Genomic DNA, 15,214 nt, shown 5'->3' with positions numbered 1-15,214 from the left:
GACAATCAGGCTATGGCGCTGCGGACCTCTTATTTTGAAATCCATCCGCAGCCTTAGGAAGCGTTGATCTGTTTTCTCTGAAGACTTCGCCTCGCCCCTTTCTAAACTCTGTAACTTTTCATCAATGATTCACTGCGTCGGACTCGACCTGCTGACCTTCCCTTATGTTTTAAAAAAACAAAACAGACACGCTCAGATGAGCCTCAGGCCGAGTCGTGCTTTCAGTCTCCCCGGACTCCTGAGCTAAAGAGCAGCGGGCCAACACACTCATCTGCTCCGCTGCACCGCAGGTAGGCAAACTTAAAGTTACACCGTATAATAGATGTAGTCTATTCTGTTCTGTAAGACTAATACGATTTGTTTTTGTTCGTTTTGTTTTGGGGACTGCACGATAAACCCTTTTTTAGATTTTACATTATGGTTTTTAATTATCTGTGTTTTTACCTAGAAGTTTTAAAAATAATAATAATAATATATTTTTTGTTAGTAATGTTTAACAGAACTTAAGCTGTTACACATGCTCCTCTTTATGCATCTGAGATAGGCTTATCACACCTTCAATTATATTTTTATTACAATTCTGATGAACAGTTTTGAAGCTGATGTTGCAATAAAATCGCAGGTTCATATTTTACTTACATGTTTTACGACAAAGTTTGATCTTGATATTGATTCCTTATTTCAACGAGATTCCCCATTGTTATTATTATTATTACAGATTAGCTAGTTGTTTTGACCAAGTGAAGCTTATCTTTGAAAGATTAAAGAACTCCTATCGCAGCCAGTCTCACTATTTTAATATCATAATATGCTGTTGTTTAACTGCTCAATTCACTTATGCTCGATATGCATAATTTGCATTTTGTGCAAGTTGCCCACAAAATGCAACGGGACATATTTTGCGCATGTTTCTTATTATTTTAGTGCGTAGTAAAGTTTTTTTTTATCCGCATACAAAACCTGCAACGTTGCAAAGGTCCACACCAAAGTTAATTGTTAACTCCCTAAGAATATCCTGCTGCTTGATATGGCCGTCACATGTCCAGATGAGTTCCTAATAACACATAAACAAATTATATTATCAACAGCAACACCCTTCTCGTTGGGTCAAGCTGAGCTTTCCTTATTTACATTATTATCGGCTTGTCAGAACACCGTGTACCGTGTTGCCATGTAGCTGGAGGTGTTTGCAGTGCCTCCATCCAGGGGCCCCTGAAACGGAGCCAAACAGATTTGACTTTGCTTCACTCGCCTGCGCCACCTTCATTATTTTTGCTTCAGCAGCAGCTAAAGGCATCGGTGAATAGATATTTATAGTGCTGGAAAATATACCTCCTTAAATATTGCTTTTGTTTTAGGCTTTTTGTCAGACTGAAATGCTAAAGGTTATAAAAGACATTTTGGTATCAGGCTGAGTAAATAGAGAAAAAGAACATTTCAGAGAATTTCATTTGTTAAAATGAAAACCATCCAAACCAACCAGCCAACCTTATGAGAAAAAGTCAATCCCTCACTTGTTAAGCTAGAAATTAATTTTCTTTTTGGGAAACTTTGTTTAGTTTCACTCCAGCTTGACTTTTGCCCATTATGTAAAATCAAGAAATTTCTTCAGTAGAACCTCGCCAACGCTAACAGCCTTAAACAAACAAACGAGAAAGAAGGTCATTAACAGTTGCCAGTCTGGAAATGTTAGGTGATTTTTCACAGGAGTTCCGGGCAATTACTCCAATTACTGCAATGAATAGTTTTTCTGCAATGGATAGTTTTTCTCCATTAATCCAAATAATAAACATGCCATGTTTCCACATGCCTTTGTTAAAAATGAAGAAACAGTTTAGTCTTTATAACGCCAGCTGTGTTGTAGGATCTCCCTCGAGGCCCAGGGAGGACTCTGTCATGAACAGAGTCCTGTTTCCTGTCCTGGAGAGAGAAAAAAAACTGAAATAAGAAGAAGCCTCATATTCATAAATTAGTTTGCATGATCATGTGGGAGGGAATTGTAGACTTTTTCAGCTATTTGTTCCATTTGGGCACATTGTTATGTTTGGAAATATGAAAGCAGGTCAGGTTAGGAAAATGTTATCAACACCTGACTGATATATATTAGAGATGTGCCGATCAGGTTTTTTCCTGCCGATTCCGATTCCGATTACCCATGAGGGCCGATCACCGATACCGATAACATAATTATTATTTTTTTTAATCATAAGCACTACTGGTTACATTATGTGGAAAAAGGAAACATGAATTCACCTTAATTTAGACAAAAACTTGTTTTTAATAACTTTTTCCAAGAAAAAAACAAAACAGGCATTGTGCAAATTGTATTGCTATCGGTAGTACTATCTTTAACAGACTGAAAACATATGAAGTCTCTAAAGAGGCTAAATAATGCAAAGAGTCCAAATAAAACCTCTCAACATTGCCAAAAAATTCAAGTAAAATCTTAACATTCAAAGGAAAATACAGGTACAATAAACAATCCAGAGTTACTGAATGAAAACTTCCTGATAGCATGGCGGCTAGCTGATTACTGCTAGCTCTGATTGGCTGTTTCTGACTGAGCGGAGGAATTATGCAGAACATGGAGGAGATCGATTATTTTTTCATGTTAGGACAGCGAAAGTTTTAATACGTATGTAAAATGTATGTTTTAAGTTAGATGCTGCAGCTTTAAGCAGAGGTTTGGTGTGAGAGTCACTACCAGGTGGAGCAGAAGCGAAGCTCCGTCTGTCAAATATTACTACCTGTAGCGTAGCAGCGGTTCAACAGGAGAGCAGAACCAGCGTCTTACATCGCAGCTCGATGACTTAAATAATTTTGCGGGTTATTTGTTTAGCTTTCTGACCGTCATGCTAATCCGGGTGAGTGTTTGTAGCTGTGTAGCTTTATGGTAAAGCAGCGCACATATGGCACATATGTGGTCGCTCCATATGTCTTTTTTTTACTGCAGTGAGCCTCGATGTAGCCAAACTCCGTCAAGTATGGCATTGTTTTTATGCCATATTAGATTAGTCGTGTTGATGCATTTCGACGTGCTTCAAGTTTCCGCTGCAACACGCAAACTTCCCCATTCACTCAGTGCGTTATAGTTCCACATCGCCTAGGATTTGTTGCTGCGCCTTTGCGCAGTGTGAAGGAAAGAGGAGACCAGCTGCACAGGCAGGCTGAGAAATGAGAAGAAGGTGATCGGTTTGTGTTATTAGCAACAAAGAGTCCGCGATCGGCGATCACCGATCATACACTTTTTCATGGAAATCGGCCGATTATGATCGGTGGCCGATCGATCGGCACACCTCTAATATATGTATAAACACATTTTTGTAGCTTTATATAGTAACATATTCTGTTTTAAATTATTAGTTTTTCTAGTAAAGGTGTTGAAATTGAATTTTTAATATTTTTTAACAGTGCTTGTCCAACTCCAATTCCCAGAATGCAAAGCTGATAAAACGTCACCACTACTCTTCTAATAATGATCGATGCACCAATCAGTTGACCAGTTAGGCATGTTACTACAGTAACATGTTGTTTACATGCACAACACAAAAATATAGAATATTTTCTGGCTGCCTTTAGTTAAAAGGGAAAAGCAAAAATGATTCTTAAATCTACTAAAATAATAGAGCATACTGGTTATCAAATAATGTTGTCTATGGTATTTATTTACTGCTATGTCGATTTTCATACATAGAATGAACCAAAAGTGTAAATTAATTAATTTCAGTTTAGTTTATTTATCAATCTACAAGCGTTGTCTTTTCTAGACAAACATGTCCATCCCTTCCCATATGAGATGAAGTTTTAAAAAGCTCTTAGCTCAAAACAGAATGATTTCTAAGATATTACATAATATCCTGACATATTTTGTAAACACCTAAATTTTTCTCTTTTGTAAGTGAGGGATTTTTTTTTCCAGCAGCTTGATATCCCATATCTCCACTGTTTGGCACTGACCTCTATCCTCCAAGATGTCAGTGTTTGTCATCACAGGGAGAGATTCATCAGAGACTTCCTTCACAATATGGAATCTGACATTTGAGCTATAGGTTATTGTTAATACGAGGTGACCAATGGAAACAAACTTATGGCAAATACTCAAGAATAGGACGCTATGATTTAAACTTTGATTATCCAATCTGATAAAAACACTCAAAAGAAAAAGAAATAGCAGAAAAAGCCTTGCCTCATTTTATTATTGCTAAAATAGCATTATTGTTAAGATATAATCTTCAACATTATGTGCTCAGAATGGAAAATCAGTATTGCAGCGTAAACCCTGATGTCCTCACAGCAACAACAACAACAAAATAATGAACACACTTTCCCATCACACAGACTATGTCCCTCATTGTCTTCCTGTTTTTCCACCATGTCATCCCTGGGACACAAGAACTTCCAGCTCATCTGGATCCTTAGGCTGTCTCACAGGAGTCAGCAGCTGGTCATCCGCACAAAACACACTCAGACAGCTGAGGAAAAAAAAAAAAGGCAAGGTTCATCAAAGTCAGAGCTGAAGTGGAGGAAAGGATGTTTATGAAGGGAGAAACGGTGGAAGGCATGTTTGGGTCTTGAGCTGTTGACTGAACCCGCCCTGTCCTCCAACAGGTTTGGATTCTCCAGGTGGATTGAGAACACATCAGCCATGGCACACTGCAACGTGAGTTAACCAAATGCTGTTATTTCTGCTTTAACCAGCAGGCTGTTTGAGCATGTGACACTGGAAGTACGTCTGCAGGTTGGTTTAGACATCAACATTCAGAATAACCGCTTTGTCCAACAAGATGTCTTGTGACCAAACTATTTTAGGACGCACATTTTTAAGGTCTGGATTATCTTTTGACTGTGTTGTTAATTATTTAGCTTGCGGCTTACTGTTGGAAAATGTTTAGTTGAAAGAAACAAAAGCAGTGATTGAGACACGTCTCTGATGATGGAGAAGATTTGAGTGAAAAGTTTTGAACGCAGATGGTCAAACAAGTCTGTCGCACAGTGGCAGGTGGAACAAGTGGAACAAAAATATTCTTCTTCCTCTTATTCTTATCAAATAAAGCTTTGAAAGTGAATGTAAAACTTTCCTAAGATCATCTGAAATGGACACTTTACGTGTTGCGGTTAAAATTATTTGCTCTTCTGTGAAGCGCACAGTTAACATTGTAATGTAGATTCCTTAAACGAGACTAAAAATGTTTTTTTTTTTTCTTTTTAAATTTATAATCTGTTGGCTTGCTTTGATCATTTTAAGCATCATGTGTATTTTTCTCTATATGTTTCCAGCTGCGGTCGACCCCCTCCTCTCCTCTTGATGATGTCAATTTGGGACCTTCAGCAAACCCTCAGTCAGTAACTCTGCTTTTATTAAACCATCTGTTTCCCTTTTTTTTGAATTGGCAAATTAACCCATAGAAATTGTAATACTAGATTAGCTAAAACAAACTGATCTGAAGTGATCTCGGTGAAAGTGATCCAATATTACTTATCTACAGGCAGCAAAAGTGTGTGAAACTTTGTTTTGAGTGTCTCACCTGATCCTCTCTTTGAAAGAATAACTCTGACAATAATACATCATTCTGCAAGAGTCTCATTTCATGATTAATGTACTAACTTCCCACCCAATAAATTCAAACCTTTAGGAGAAGAACGCAGCAAACAAACCCAGTTAGGTTTTACAGATAAAGTTTGTCAAATGTTACCAAAACAGTTCTGCTTCCACCTCATAAGTCAAGATATTGTTTTTCCAGCAACCTTTTGACTTCTTAGTATAATCTTTAACAAACTGTGGAGGAGAGGCAGTGCAGTGGGTATTTATTTCTCAAGATTAACATTTAACAATGTGAGACTAGCCTCTGGTTGCATTCATATGACCCTGCATGACCTCAGGAATCTTTACTTAGCTTGTCCGTTTGTTTTCTGGCCTCTCCTCGCATTCAGTCTCACTATGGAAACTCTTGACAAAACATGGTGTGGTAACTTTTGGCAGCCGCCTGCAGATTGACTCATATTTTTTTTATTCTGATATTATCAGAGCTTTTTTTTTTTTTATTATGCAATTATGTTTGAAGGAGTCATAAATGTGTACTTTAAAGATCAGATTGCCGTTCTTCGATGACCTCTCTACTGCGGTTACTGAACTTATCCCATATTGTAAAAAATAAATAAGTTTTTCTCTTCAGATTTGCTTCCAGAAGTTCACACGCTTTTGTTCCTCATAAATGATTCACACTGGATCATTTTGAATGACGGTTACCACTGTCTGACACCGAGTTTTTTTTATTTTTATTTTTACTTGTGTGTTTTTTTTTGTTAAGTAGTCATATTATGAGCCTGTTGTGTAATCTGGTGTGCAAAGCAATGCAGATCCTTTAATAGTTGACCTTCCTGTTGTTTTAGTGCCAGACCGACTGACTTTGACTTTCTGGCTGTCATTGGTAAAGGAACCTTTGGGAAGGTAACTCTAAAACACTTATTTATGTCTGCACTATTAAACTGATCTATTGTTTTTTGGGGGTATTTTTTTTGTTCTTCACAAACCTTCAGGTTTGTCTTCTTGGTCGTAATACAAGCCATGCTGCAGGTATTATTGATTGTTCTGATAAATGAATATATTTTATAGTTTTATGAGCCATTAGGGAGCACAGATTTTACCCTGATCTGTTTATATAAAAGAAACAGAGAGAGAGAAATTAATTTTGCAAGATTGTGTCCGACTCCTGACCTCCAAGCCATAGTCAGAGTGTTTGAGCCGTCGAACTTAAAGTCTGCTTCCTGCCTCCTCACTTTTTAACTAGCTGAAATACACCGATCTGAAATTTGTTACTGAAATTTACCTTTTCAATAGTTGGAGATTTGAACATGGAGTTTCCATGTTTTTTTTCCTTATCAATTCTTTTGCCAAATGGTACTTCATTAGGTTTTGATTATAAAATGATTGGTGCAAAACACCTGGAATATTAGTCACTCAATCGGAACTTATTTTTTATGTCTTTAGCAGTTGCATCATCTGCTAATGGAAAGTTTCTTACAGCTAGTAAATACCATGATCATCCTTTGGTCCATGGTGGAAGTTTACTGGTCCAGTAAGCTTCCACTTTGGGTCCATTTCTTCTTAGCTGAAAATCCCAGCTGGGTTTAAATCTCAGAGAATCTTAGAGTTGACAATTTTAAGAAGGCACTGATGAAACTAGTTTCTAAATTAACATATTTTGACCCATCTTGTCCTTCAAACAGTGAACTGTTCATCCTATATTATCTTTTCTCATGTTTGGGGTTCTCCGATGCTCATTTCACACCCCCAGTTTTTTTTTTTTTTTTACGTAAATCATTTTGTCAAATTTTGTTTTTTAACGAGGTTTAATCGCTTTGCTTTGTAGGTGAAAGATTTCTAAATTTATTTCTACACCAAAGTTGTTATGATTTAACATTAAACCAACATTTTTTAAACTAAATAATAAAAAAAAGTATTATTTTATTAACTTACTAGACTCTTTAAAACACGTTTTACTCAATCTGTGGCTGTCAAAGCATTTTTTCCATCCACTCTGTCTGGACCCTTGCTTAGTTTCAGGTAAACATCATAAATAGATTATAAATAGATAGATAAATAGATTGTTTCCGCTCAGATGTTTCAACTTCACACACTTTGAAGTCACTGGTTAAGAAGATCGTATTGCAAGGAGCAGACAAAAAACATCCAACTCTGAAACTCATTTTTATTGCTTCATCACTTCAAAACAAAATGTTTTTATTCTTATTTTTAATAGGATTTGATTTTACTTTTTTTTTTGCTTTTGTTTTATTTTATCCCATTTTTATTTAGTCATTTAATATTTCAACCAGTTTATAATTTTCTATTTCTTTTATCACACAAAAATAAGATAAGTGACTTTTTTTTTCTTCCTTTGCATCAATCCTCCCGACATTTCTCCGCATTGTGCGTTCCCGGAGTTCAGCTGTCTGTGCTGGGTGCACACTTTTGATGAAATATCCTGACACAATTGTGCTGAGATGCTGCTGCAAAGTATTTACTAAACAAACCACTAATAAGCCAACCATCATGCAGGTCCTGCTTGCAAAGCTGAAAGCCGACAACAAGTTCTACGCAGTCAAAGTTCTGCAGAAGAAGATCATCCTCAAGAAAAAAGAGGTAATTTAGCCACTTGAATCTGTTTCTCTTGGTATGTTTGGCTATTAAAACTGAGCTTGGTCCTGACGAATCAACCGTTAAATACACCCAAAGGAACAGCGTCTTTATATAAGTCAAGCATCAAGTTGTCATACACTTTTCAAATAAATATATCCCACTATACAGCTTCAAGCTACAATTAAATCAGATATTTTTTGCTATCATTGCAGACAAACTACATTTAAATAGTAAATAATGCTGAGGACTATTGGAAACCAAACATAGATGTGAATCTCTGTCTGTGGGTGGATGAGTATCTCTGAGAGTTATTAGTAAACAGAGTTCTGACCCGGCAAGATCTGATCTGTATCTAATCTAATCTGCAGCTTGTTCCGTACAAAGGACACATTTTACAGCCCACAGAAAATAAACCAGGACACTTCAGTGTTTGTCGAACAACACGGTGAAAATATCCGAGTAAAGAGAACCAGATCCTCGTGTCACTCCGAGAGCTCAGCTGGGCTCCAGTTAAAATGATACGTCGTCTTTCTGGTGATAGTTTGTTGTTATGCTTGTCTCAGGGCTTAAACTCATTTTCTGAGATCTCTGGTAACATTTATCTTCAAAAGGCCATTTTTGGAGACGTCTCTCTTTGCTTATAATTACATGTAATAACTTTATTTAAATCAAATAAAGAAAATGTAATCATCCACATTACAAAGTGTTTCCTTTAAAGCTTACACCTTGTCATAAATGACATAAAACACGAGTTAACACACAGCAAACTCTCTTTTTTTATACTGAGGAAAACATAATTTTGCCATTAATAGCTGGTGGAGTTTATGCCACTACAAAATGGTTTTATGATTCTCCTTTTTTTCATTTTAAAACAAAAATAAACTTAACTTTTCTGAAAACTCTAACGAATGCATCATTATGTATTACCAATGTCAAATTACATCATTAATAATTGAAGATATGAACAATTGTTGCTGTAAATTAAACAAATATTATTATTAAATAATAAATCACTCATAGATCTACAAAAAATATAAAAATATCAAGAAAAAATGATTTAATTTACATCTAATTGTTTACATGCTACTAATACAATCATTTGTTTAGATTCAAATAACCAAATACAGTTCAGGTCATGCCAAATTAATAAAACAACGTAATCACATTCAGTCACAATAATGCTGAAAGTAATCCTTTTAAAGCTCATCTGATTGAGTCGAGTCACTGACTTTCAAGTAATCCGCTTTCATCAGTAAGCATGTGGCAACAGTGGAGAGGAAACACCTCCTCTTAACGGAAAGCGACTTCCAGAAGAATCCAGCTCAGCATGAGCGACTGACATCCGCCACTGACAAAGACAAAACTACAAGAGCAGAAGAAAAACGAGGAGTTCATGACCATTAATTGTTCATTGGTTAATGAGTCTGTCCAGGACAGAGACTGACCTAAACATTCTTTAGATGACGCCGTTTGCTGCGTTCTCGAACATGTCAGTTACAGTATACAGCACGGTGATAAGCAGGAAACGGGGATAAAAAGATGGGTGACTTTGCATTTTGCTACCCGGTGAGGCCGAGCCCTGAACCGCGTCGTAAATACAGAACGCGAAGGGTCAACGGCTTCGTGAGATGCAGGTCGCATTTGGAAACATCCGCGCTGTCATCCAGGGAAAAGCTGATTTTATCTCTCTCTGTTGTGCTACTGTTGTGTATTTTGTGAAAGTAACGTCTGACTTTCATGGATATACTGAAGTTCTTTCACTGCGACAGAAGATGTCAGTCATTTTGTTCTTTCTCTTCTAGCAAAAGAACATCATGGCAGAGAGGAACGTGCTGCTGAAGAGCCTGAAACACCCGTTTCTGGTCCGGCTCCACTACTCCTTTCAGACCGCAGAGAAACTCTACTTTGTGCTTGACTATGTGAACGGAGGAGAGGTACATGTTTGACGGCCAAATACAACAAAACTGAACTTAGATGAACTCAGGTAGAGACTGATTTAGGAAGGTCCTAAACATTAATCTATATATATATATTTTAAAATTAAACCATCAACATTCTGCTTTTATGAAAATTTCATATTGCCACTCAGTATCACCCCAGCCATTTTCTTTCTTTTGCTCATTGTTTTTATTTTATGTTCAGTTATTATATTTAAATGGCATTTTGAACAAAATCTTTACTTATGTTTGAAATGTTACAGTCACATAACTGTTGCACCATTTTTGTTTAAAGACGTCTCTCTCTGTTCCTCCCAAATTTCTCGACCCTTCCTCTCCGTTTCCTCGTCACATTTGTAATCCCGCTCCACTTCCTGCTCCATGTACAACTTTTTTTTTTTCTTTTACTACATCATAAACATTTAATCTTCCTCTGCAGCTCTTCTTCCACCTCCAGAGGGAGAGGTGTTTCTCTGAACCGAGGGCGCGGTTCTACGCTGCCGAAGTGGCGAGCGCTGTCGGCTACCTCCACTCTCTTAACATCGTCTACAGGTCAGAGATGCTGGACGTGTTAGCTTAGTCAACTTGGAATGCAACTGACCGATAACCATGGCTTTTGCTCTTGCGTTTGACAGAGATTTAAAACCAGAGAATATCCTTTTAGACTCTCAGGTAAAGCCACTAACGGATCCTCGCTCATTTCATTTGGCCGTTGTATTCAGTGTAGTTTGGGATTGCATGTGTCTGGTGTCTGCAGGGTCATGTGGTGCTGACAGACTTCGGGCTGTGCAAAGAAGGCGTAGAGCCAGAAGCAACCACCTCCACTTTCTGTGGCACCCCAGAGGTGAGTGGCAAGAACATGAAAAGCTATAATAATTTCACATCAGAGGACTAATGTACCAAAGAAGTTAACATACTCCTTTTTTCTTACTGAAACTTGTGTAATGTCAGAAGCAGCACAATTTTTTCCCTTCCTTTTATGATTACCTCTACTTGTTCATGAATTTCTTCTCTTCCTCTGAAGTACTTGGCACCGGAGATTCTGCGTAAGGAGCCATACGACAGGACAGTAGACTGGTGGTGTTTGGGAGCCGTTCTCTATGAGATGATCTATAGCCTGGTATGTGTGTTTATGAGTGGCTGATCTGTAATCCAAAACATTTATTACTTATTTTAATCTATTTGATCATAGTGTCAAATTCTTGTGTTTTGAACATCTGCTAGATGATTTACAGAAAAATAAAGTTTGAATTGTATCCTTTGTGGTAACACTCACTTTTCATTTATTCAAGCATCCTTCATAATTCAGATTGCTTCTGTGATTAATGCAAAAGAAAAGGTTTATGTTACTGTGGCTCATTTGTCTTTAGCTTCTGTTTCCTCAGTATTTTATATTATATTAATCAAAGCTCTCACTCCATTCTAGCCTCCTTTCTACAGCCGGGATGTTGGCGAAATGTACGACGGGATTCTCCACAAGACCCTGCCGCTCCCTCCGGGGAAGTCAGAGGTCGTCTGCTCTCTGCTGGTCGGCCTTCTGCAGAAAGACCCGCACAGACGACTCGGAGCGATTGCTGACTTTGTAAGTGTGTGTTTGTCCTAAAAATCTGCAGACAATAAATATGTCTTGATTTTGTAAAAGGAGTTAAGTTCAATATTTTGTCAATTGAGGACCAGCAGAAGTAGAGCTGACATAGCTGGAGCAGCTCCTTCTGGAAAAAAAATAAAAAATCTTAAAAATACTTCTAATGGAGTATCTGATAAACTTTGTCAAGTCAATTAGTTCCAATAAAAGATATATGTAAAAAAAATGTGAATAAATAACTTTTCCTCTAATCTTTTCATTGTTGTCATTTGTTTTGTTTTTTTTTTGCAGCTGGAAATAAAGAACCATCCCTTCTTTGCTCCAATCAACTGGGACGACCTTTATCACAAGAGGATCACTCCTCCTTACAACCCCAACGTGGTAAGTTAGTTCTGTAAAACTGCTATTGTTGATGTGTTCCTGGAGTAATTTTAGTAGGCTGACTTGGGAAGGTTCACCACTGTTCCATCATGTTTATCCATCTGTTGATGGTTGGCCCTAAAAGGCTTTGAAACCCTTCCCAGACAAATCAAAGACAGTTTTTTAAAATCAGTTTTTGATTAGAACATGATATGTTGCTCTTAGAAATGCTTCACCAACATTGTGTTGTCAGACAAGTATTAATTGAGCGATTCTTTAAATTTATAACAGATTTTACTGTGTATTTGCAAAGGGCCTGGCTTGTTTTGACATTTGTTTCTTCAACCAAAAAGTGCCTTTGGTTGTGTCTGCTGTAATGAAATGAAAACAGAAGGAAATCAAGCAAATAACAGAGGTGGGGACTCGAGTCACATGACTTGGACTCGAGTCAAACTCGAGTCATTAAAATCAAGACTTGAGACTTGACTTGAAAAAATGCTCAAAGACTCGGACTTGACTTTGACTTTCACACCAGTGGTTTCTGGATGGTAATGCAGCACATTATTTTGTGTCTTGGTTAGTGATTCTGGTAAGCTTGATTCACGCAACGTGTTTTTATCAATACTGAGATGTGAAATTAGCTGTAGATTTAACCCCACTTGGACTGCAAAAAAAAAAAAAAGAAAAAAAAGAAGAAAAAAACCGACTCGAAATGACTTGAAATTCCCGATTTGAGACTTGACTCAACTTTTGCCCGACTTGAGACTTGACTTGACCGTCTTCACTTGAGACTTGACTCGGACTTGAGGACAAGTCTGAGTCAAGCTTCAGCTGTGTGAATCTCAAGAATAAATAAACTCCGATAGCAATTTGACCATTCAATGCACTTTACACTACAGCACTTTACACTACAGCCGTTTTTTGTCTCTCCTTTTTTTCCCCCCGTTATTTTTAAATCCTGTTTTGAGACTTGCAAAACAGTGACTTGATCCCACCTCTGGCAAATAATAATCAGATACAATCAAACTGTCTTCCAGAGAGGCCCGGCCGACACCCAACACATTGATCCGGAGTTCACCAGGGAAATGGTTCCCAGCTCGGTGAGTCGGACCCCGGAGTTTAACGCCAGCACCAGCGCCAACAACGCTTTCAACGGGTTCTCCTTCGTCGGCACAGAGGACAGTTTCCTGTGAGACCAAAAGGTTCAAACCGTCAGAAAAACCAGTGAAAATGATACGTTCTGTCAAACAAAGGGGACGATCGCTGTTCTGTGTTTTCATCTCAGAGATGTAACAGAATCCCAGCTGGCAAAGCTCAGAGGAGGAGCATGCAGGAAATGAAGATGTTCAGAGTATCCGGATAACAAATATTCCCTTCTTCATTTCATATGAAGGAGCGGCTGGATGTACACCACCATAATGATTTATTTTATTTTATTTTTATTTAGATGTTATGCTAAAAAGTGAAGCATTGCATTTCCTTAAGTATGTCCAGAAACTGAATGGACACAGACAAAAAATAAGAAATAATCATATAAGAAAATCAAAAGAACACAGTAAACTCAACTCTTGCTTGTATAACTTAAATCTCATTTCTGGTGTGATTGGTGGGCTAAATAGGTTCTTTTTTTTATCTACTTTTTATATTTTTATAAACTGTATGATTTTTATTTACAGATAAATGGGTTAATTGTACAGTGGAACAAAGGTAAACTTATGCACAGCACCAGTCTTCTGAAGTCTGTTTCCAGGCTTTTTGCTAGTTACTTTATAAAACAAAGATGTGAACTTTTATTGAAAAGAAATTAGTTTGGTGAGGTGAATGAAGCAATTGTAAATGTGCTTCTTTTCTATAATAATCAGAAGTACATTTATGGACAAAAATAGACAGTTATGTAACGGGCTTGAATGTCTACATTGATCTGCAAACAAAAACATACTTGATGTAGCAGTCACCCATACTGTAGTATTAATATTAAAGCTGGTTTTTATATTTATGTATTGTTAACGCCTGAGAAATCTCTGTGCACACATTAGCGTGTGCACAGATATTTGTGTAAATGTACAGTAACTGCTTTGCAAAAATAATTGTGCAATGTGTTAAAATTGATGTATCAGGGTAAACACATATGAAGTGCTTCTCCTATAACTATTTTAGTGATAAATAAAAGTGATAGATAACTGGTTCTAGGTTTTGGATTTAATGTATTATTCCTAGTCAAATAAATCGTCTTGTTTGTACATGTAAAATAAAAATATGTATTTAAATTCACATGTTAGAAGTTTTTTCTGTCAATCCATGTGCTCTTGGTGAAGTAACTACATATCTCTTTCATTACTCTTGTGCCTTGTGTAATCACAAGGCACAAGTGTTGCTATGACATTTAAATCTGTAACTGTGTGCCAAATTGGTTTTTCCTTAGCTATTGTTGTAAACAGAGAGGGCAACATTATAAACAAGTGGGCCACATTTCCAGCAGCACTTAGTTGGTGCTGATGACAAGACAATCAAAGAAATCCAATATTATTTTAAAGGGAATCCAGAACATTAATATTTTTTTGGCCTTAAGTTCTTGTTAGTCCTAAGTCAGCAAGTCTTTAAACATTAAAATTGGGGATGTAATGGTACACAAATATCACAGTTTGAAGCATACACCCAATATAAAGTCAAGATTTACGGCTCGCTTTAATCAAGAGAAACATAAAAAGTACCCACTATGTGACTGACTAGCTTTGTAGATTTTTGTTATCGTTGAAGGACCACTGGCCACTGGTAATAGCTTCTATATACTTTGGATGGATTATACAACAATAAAACTATTTGAAAATTGTAAATGTTTATATTTTTTGCAGATGAAAATATAAAAAGAAGGTTTATATCATGACAGTACCAGTGGTTTGTCTCATCTCATTTGCTGTACAGCATTTTGGACCAGCAGGCAGCTAGATTTGGATGCCAGCTGATATAACTTTACTTTTTTAAAGTCGCACTACATAACATTGCATTGCATACTTAATTCACATAGACATTTTGCATGTGGTCAAGCATAAAAATAACCAGTATTGGTTCGTTATATGTTTATACTAAATCTTAAGTGCTGTGTATATGGGCAGGCAGGGGAAACAGTATCTTGTAAAATTATACTACACAAAATGATCATATTGTCACCTTCGTGAAATAATGGCTTAAGTT

At 37.0% G+C, this 15,214-nt stretch overlaps 1 protein-coding gene across 2 annotated transcripts; it reads left to right on the top strand.

Moving 5' to 3' along the window:
- The first annotated feature begins 91 nt into the window (after positions 1 to 91).
- sgk2a (serum/glucocorticoid regulated kinase 2a) lies at positions 92 to 14,293 on the top strand. Of its 2 annotated transcripts, XM_007577939.2 has the most exons (14): positions 92 to 290; positions 4,609 to 4,660; positions 5,278 to 5,339; positions 6,391 to 6,448; positions 8,060 to 8,143; positions 9,943 to 10,074; positions 10,517 to 10,629; positions 10,713 to 10,749; positions 10,835 to 10,921; positions 11,102 to 11,197; positions 11,504 to 11,659; positions 11,954 to 12,043; positions 13,060 to 13,224; positions 13,308 to 14,293. In XM_007577939.2, exons 2-13 carry the CDS (start codon positions 4,646 to 4,648, stop codon positions 13,213 to 13,215), a joined length of 1,086 nt encoding a protein of 361 aa, XP_007578001.1. In that variant the 5' UTR covers positions 92 to 290; positions 4,609 to 4,645; the 3' UTR covers positions 13,216 to 13,224; positions 13,308 to 14,293. The 2 variants fall into 2 exon arrangements, with proteins under 2 accessions (XP_007578001.1, XP_007577999.1); XM_007577937.2 differs by having other exon boundaries at positions 93 to 290; positions 13,060 to 14,293.
- Positions 14,294 to 15,214: the final 921 nt, after the last annotated feature.

Source organism: Poecilia formosa, unplaced genomic scaffold (genome assembly GCF_000485575.1).
Source record: "Poecilia formosa unplaced genomic scaffold, Poecilia_formosa-5.1.2 Scaffold461, whole genome shotgun sequence".
In the NCBI taxonomy this organism is placed as follows: domain Eukaryota; kingdom Metazoa; phylum Chordata; class Actinopteri; order Cyprinodontiformes; family Poeciliidae; genus Poecilia; species Poecilia formosa.
Note: the sequence above shows the minus strand (reverse complement) of the source record. Positions and strands in the feature narration are given on the sequence as shown.

Bases quoted from the DNA above. Each gene is read 5' to 3' on its own strand.
- sgk2a (XM_007577939.2), top strand. The intron at 6,449-8,059 runs GTAACTCTAAAA...ACCATCATGCAG, and splicing joins GTAAAGGAACCTTTGGGAAG to GTCCTGCTTGCAAAGCTGAA. The intron at 10,750-10,834 runs GTAAAGCCACTA...TGGTGTCTGCAG, and splicing joins ATATCCTTTTAGACTCTCAG to GGTCATGTGGTGCTGACAGA.